Here is a 6,717-nt window from a genome sequence, read left to right on the forward strand (position 1 = left end):
TCCATCCAGTGAGTGTCAGCCCCCTCCCTCCCCTTTTTTCTTTTTCTTTTCCCTTATGGCTTCACCACCCCCTACCTGTTCAGAGCCACTATGCAATGAGTGGAGTTCAGGGTGCTATGAACACAAAGCAACAGCCCTGCAGCCTCCACCAGGACCAACAGAGTCAAGACCCAGCCAGGGGTTTCAAAGAGTGAGAGAGTGAGAGAGAGAGAGGGAGAGAGAGAGAGAGAGAGAGAGAGAGAGAGAGAGCAGCAAAATGCAAAACAATTACATCCACTGGGTAATGTGAGCAATATCATTACAGGGGCGGTGTGGTCAGGCTGGGGAGGAGGGAGATGCAGAGGCAGGAGTGTCACCAGGACGAGCTCAAGGCCATTGGGCATATTTAGTAAACCACACTCACAGACCTCCCACTGCACCACGAAGCACTGTTTGTCAAAGTGCTGCAGGTCATCATCTGGATACTGGTGATCGTGTACACAGGAGGAGCCACACACTGCTGTGTTGGTCCGACATACTGTGTACAGATCTTATTTGTGGTGAAAACACAAGGGAGAAAATAGTGTATTTTAGATGACAGGAGAAAAACACATGTTTATATAATAGAGTCAGGACACGCGATGAAAAATGTGATCGAAATCTTCAGCACATAAAGTTTTAGCCAGATTAAATGAAAAGATGAAAGAAGCATATTTATTTTTAACTGGGTCAGTTGTCTTGTGTAAATACCTAGTTAACGTAACTAGATTACCTTTTTTTTTACTGTAATAGAAATTACAAATTAGATCTGAATTAATCTGTTTCTATTTAGATTTGAAACTGCTTTTTTGAAACTACTTCTTTGACAATGATGTCAAATCTTATTTGCAGACTTCCTTAAAAAATAGTATTAATTTTATTGTGTCGTTTACATGACTTCATTAAAAGAAATTGAATAGGTCAATTGCATAGAAATATTGTGGATTTTTGTGATATAAAATGTGACAAATACATAAAACCATTTTAAACTGGCTCAGTTTTAGTGCAGATGATTAACAAATGAACAAACTGAATTAAAGAACTATAAAACAAGGACATAAATATAAAATAAGGGAAATTGGAAAAGGTTTTTCTTAAATGATTTAGCTTTAAAGACTTGATGTGATTTACTTAATGGACCTGTGGAACAGAAATATGGAGAAATGCATCGTGTGCTCTCATGAGCTCTAGCATGTGAACTGCAGCCCAACATCAAATCACTTCGGAGAAAAAACTTAACCTTGGAAATCATTTTTGTGGCAGAAAATCTGATCCACATTATGATTTTGATTTTTAAAAGGGAAAAAACAGACGTATTTATCTTCATCATTTATCCCCGCTGTCCTGAATTATAAAAATTTACAAATAAAATAAATTTTAGGTGACTCATTTCAGATGATTTAACTATTTCAATTGACTCCCAATCCAGAACCATTATTTAAATAATGAATTATGAATTAATGAATCTAATTAAAGAATAAAACAGACTATTGATAATGTTTAACATGTTCATTTGAACATGTCTTCTTTTATGTCATAAATGTTTTTGTTGCACCAGCCACTGAAGTATAAATATTGTAATCAGTGGATTAAATTAAACTTTTCACCATTTGTAGAGATTTTATTAGTGTTTCTCTGTCTCCAACAATTTTCACATTCCTGTCACAGAAACCTTTGCTGGCCCTGACATGTTTTGCTCTCTTAGATCCTTCTCTGTTCACGTGCACAGGAGGCTTGTTTTTATCCTCCAGCACTCAATCAAACATGTAATCTAATCAAAACTAATGGTGGATGTAATAAGTGTTTAACTCAACAATGGGAGATTAACTTGTGCCTTGATGGTTTTCTCTTAACTGAGCATGCCAGATGTAATGAATTTCAGACGCACAAACTAACTTTTGACAACTAATATTCAGTGGCTCCAAACAGTGCCTTCTCCTCCCACGCTAAATGAGCTAAATGCATATTTGCATGTTTTACTGTTGCCACCAGTGATGTGCTCATTAATACATTTATGGCAATATACATGTATTTGCATGCCCTAAAGTCAAATAAAAACAGTTGCTAAACCAAGTTTTTTTTTTCAGCACTGGAATTATATTGTATTAAAAATTAATATGAGAAATATAGTGCCACCTTGTGGTCAATTGTAGTGGAATTCACCCTGACTTCATAATTGTATGACTATTATTGTATTTATGACTTATGTGGTTTGGTTATAGGAAACTATCTGACTTCTCTTTGCTTTTACGTGAGAACATTATGGTCATTGAATTGTACTATCTTATGTTTTATCAGTAGTAGTAGTAGTATTGTTATCATTAATTATTGTTTATTTATGAAGGATAAATAAATCTCTGCTCAATAGTGACCGATGGGAACTAAAGGCAGGGTGTGGGAAAGGATAGAAAAATATGTAAATAGAAATAGTTCAAGAAACTGTCACAAAAAAATAAAAGTAGTGTGGGTTCAGTTAGAAATGTGTTCTAAACACAGAGCAAGACTGACATCTGCTGTCCTTTGTCGCGCAAGTCTTCAGTCCACACCACGGTATCTCTGCTGTCTCGCATTATCGCACAAAACTCTATCAAATAAAAGCTAGAATGCATGTTCATTTTTTTTAAGTATTTCGTTATCCTGAAAGAATACTTTGTACAATGTATTTTATTTGAAATGGTTAAAATAAGGAAAATATGACAGTGACACCCCTCTTTCAGTCAGACGCTTGGTTGAGTCCGCGACTTCGTACCCGGAAGTACTTGTAAGTGTTTACACTTGAGTCAGCTGACTTCCATTCGCCTGATCACAATTAGCAAACTGTTTTTCCTGTATTGTATCAGCTATGCATTATTCTATTATCTATTATTGTTATAAGTCTGCGCCAGTGAGTTGCTGATAACCTCTGCAAAGCTTCTCTTTTGCGTGTACATTTTACTGCCAGTTACGTGAGTATTTGGAATATTTAGCAAGTGATTAGCAGTTAGCAGCTGGGTAAAACTAAACTTTGATTTAACTATTTAAAAAAAACGAGTCCGCAGAGTTTGTGCAAATGGACAAGATCACTAAAGGTGAGTGAAATCCACATACAAGTCGCGTTTTATTTTCTCTGTGTGTTAGCATGTTTACACTTTGTTAGCTCATGTGTCAAAATGTATAAATCTGATAATATGGAAATAAAATAGATTTAATCAAAAGTGTAATTTCGCTTGAATTTGTACAAGGATGTGTGGCCTTGTCTTATAATAATGCTATTCATAGTAGGGCTGCAACTAACGGTTATTTTCATCATTGATTAATCTGTTGATTATTTTCTCAGTTAATCGAGTAATCATTTCCATAAAAAGGCAGAAAATGTTGTACAGTGTTTCTCAAGCCTGGAAATGATGATCTCAAACGTCTTGTTTTGTTCTTGTTTCCACAAATCAAACTTATTACATTGTAATGATTTCTTATGGTTATATGGAGCAAAGTATCCAGAAAATATTCACATTTAAGAATCTGAAAACTAGTCTAAAAAACACGGAAAGCGTTTAATAAATGATCAAAATAGTTGATTGTTAATTGCACAATTGTTTCAACCCCAATTCATAGTCATCACATCTTATAGTTATGGTTCTCAAACTGTGGTACTTCCTCTGGTGGTACTTGGAGGAAAATCAGAAATACTGTTCTACTACTATTCTATATACCAGGGTATGTGATCAAAGTGGAGCTGAGGGATTTTGACTGAAATGTGTATAAAATAAATAAATTAATAATTAGAGTCACCTTATATCTCATTCTATCTTAATCTAATTTCACTATAACAGTGTCTGAAGTATATGTGAGGAAGATGATGAGAGCAAATTATCTTATTGGGAATAAATCTGCCTCCTGTGAAAAGTCCGTAGCTGACTTTGCTCGGCCTATTTACACAACTGTATTTTAACGTTGGTCATAGTGGTGTTACTTTGAGAGCTCAATCAATATTTCCTCAGGTTGTATTTGGTATAAAAGTTTGAGAACCACTGTCTTATAGAGTATAAGTGTCGTAAAAGGGATGAGATACAGAGCTTGATTTAATTCATTAAAATTACATCTTGTAGCATATAAAGTATATAATAGAAAACCTAAAAGCGTGCACGCTCTGAATATAAACTGATGTGTGTTGGTTCTGCAGATGTGGGTGATATCCAGTCCCGCCTGTTAAACCACAGACCCATCATCAATGCTGAGATCCGCTACTTTGTCAGAGAGTTTGAGGTACTTGTACGGACATGCACGCACTGATCAGCCACAACATTAAAACTGATTTAATGGCTGATCAGTGTAGACACTTGTACTGCTTTTTTTGCCAAATGCAAACTGGGGCTGTTGCTGCTAATTTCCCACAGCTTTAACCACTAAGCAGTTCCCTCAGCCACTTTGTTTTATGTTTTTATTTGTGTCTGCTGTTCAGGAGAAACGTGGAAACAGAGAGAACAGACTCCTGGAGAATCTTAATAAGATGGTGGCGGAAACAAATGAGCAAATGCCTTCGACAGATGTTCAGGGTGGGAACCTGGGAATGATGCCTGACCTCATCAAACGATGTAAGTTCCACCTCTCAGACTCACACCTGCAGCTATGCGAAGACAATGTTGAAAAGGTGTAATTGTAAGTTTACTTTGATAAACAATAAATGGATACAGATGATAAACTAACATGCTCTTTAAGAGCAAATCGATCAAAAAAAATATGTCTGCCGTATTGCACAGCATTTGTTCCCTTCCACACAAAATACATTGCATCAAAAGCAAATTATTATTTATTGGTGTTGTGTTTAATTAAATGTAAAACGTGAATGTGACTATTAATTAAACTGTTGGCCTTTCTTTCAAAGTGGAAGCTGCTAATCACATGGCAGACAGAGTCCAGCAGAGGGAGCTAGAAGCACAGCAGGTAAAAACAACTCTAATGGGTGCAGATAAATAAAGCTGGCTGCATTTCAGGTTGAGGACCAGTTTCCACCACACTCACTGCTTACGTCAAGTACTTCCAGTGTAGTATGTGAATGGAAAAAAAGAGTTCAAGTGGCTCATAGGAGACATGTAAACTTGCTGTCTTTATCTTTTTTTTTGTGATTATCCACCTAAAAACCCATTGGTCCCTCTGATTTTGTTTGCGTTTTCACGTCTCCTCTAGAGCACACAGATGCAGGTGAACATGGAACGTTTAAAGGAAGAATGGGCAGACTTCCTGAAGGAGCAGCAGAGATTAAAAGAGGAGGTGGATGAGGAGCATGCCAGGGCAGTAGGACAACTCAGCACCCACTATAGTGAAAAGAAGATGGACCTAACCAAGTTTTCACCCCTATGATTAGCAGTGAAAACAAACACACTCACTTATTATGTGAACACTTTGTCACAGGTGCACTTGCAAAATAAAGACCATGGCTGTGAGTGATGTACTTGTTGTACTGACAAAAGTCAGCATTTTCACCAATTCACAGGTCATCAAGCTCACAATTTGTGTCTTTATTTAGCACATGGAACTAGCATGGCATGTAAATAGTTAAAAAAAAAAGTCTGCTGTATGTCTTGTTACACAAGCAATCACTGAAGGCTATGACATTTGAAGCATTTCAGGATTTTTAATGCCTTCTTAAGGGGAGCTGATGATAAATGTTCATGAGCCTTAATCTGAAAGGAACTTTGCTACAAGTGCTGTCGAAATCTGCTCGAACAGAAACACAGAAACAAACTATCCCTCACCAGCTCTACTCAACATAAGAACATTTAACCTCTGACATTAATTTCAAGTCACTGTTTATGAAGTCTGAATGATGGGCAGCAGCTGTTTTCTGTTTGCTTTGCCACCTCAAAGCTGATTTTAATGAGTCACAAATCCAACATTTGTATTGCTGGATAAACAGAAAAAAAAAAAGAAATAAATCATGTTCTGGTTTCAATTTCCTTCTGGTCATGTAAGCATTTTCAGTGGTTGACATGCTTCGTGTCTATGTTGCTTAAAATGCACACAATGAAAAACTTTCCATTTATATTTATATTTTACCCGTGGGACCTAAATACTCTGTTTTGGATTCTTCACATCAGATTAATTCCACTGTATTTGAACATAAAAGTAAATGTCTTGTCCTGACCCTTAAACTGAGAACCATGAGGTGAATGTTGGACTTTAAATCACGTCTTGTTTTTTTGCTGCAGACAATGGTGGGATGTTGGACAGGTTAATGGATTGGTGGGCACACAGAGCACATTCTTTGCATGGCTGAGAACAGAGTTCATCTTAAGACAACCTAACACAACAAACATTTTACATAATTCCCCCTCACTTCACCTGCCACACACTCTTTAAGACTTTCCAGACTCCTCAACTGTCAACTGTCCCATCATCATCATCATCATCTGACGTAGTTTTTGGACTTTAATCCAATCAACTAATCCATCAGCTAAACACACAGATTAAGAATTGAAAGAAAACAAACCAACACTGGAGGGAGTTTTATTTCCTTTATATCTTCTTTTTCCATTTGACCCAAACAAGCTGCCCCCACCCTGACCCCTCCAGGTCTGCAAGGCCTCTCTCTGGTTACTCTGCCTGTCTGTGTGAGTTTTGCGTCATAGGAGGACGCAGTGGATCAGAGACGTGCCATTAGGTGTTTAGAGGAAAAATGCCCCATGTGCTGCCACGTTTACGTCTGTTTCTATGCACGCCTAA

The 6,717-nt window shown here is 37.0% G+C and overlaps 1 protein-coding gene across 1 annotated transcript; it reads left to right on the plus strand.

Moving 5' to 3' along the window:
* Positions 1-2,785: 2,785 nt before the first annotated feature.
* bloc1s5 (biogenesis of lysosomal organelles complex-1, subunit 5, muted) lies at positions 2,786-5,947 on the plus strand. The gene is made up of 5 exons (XM_058636499.1): positions 2,786-3,086; positions 4,178-4,260; positions 4,457-4,589; positions 4,880-4,938; positions 5,182-5,947. Exons 1-5 carry the CDS (start codon positions 3,068-3,070, stop codon positions 5,353-5,355), a joined length of 468 nt encoding a protein of 155 aa, XP_058492482.1. The 5' UTR covers positions 2,786-3,067; the 3' UTR covers positions 5,356-5,947.
* The last annotated feature ends 770 nt before the right edge of the window (positions 5,948-6,717 follow it).

Source organism: Solea solea, chromosome 1 (assembly GCF_958295425.1).
Source record: "Solea solea chromosome 1, fSolSol10.1, whole genome shotgun sequence".
Classification (NCBI taxonomy): domain Eukaryota; kingdom Metazoa; phylum Chordata; class Actinopteri; order Pleuronectiformes; family Soleidae; genus Solea; species Solea solea.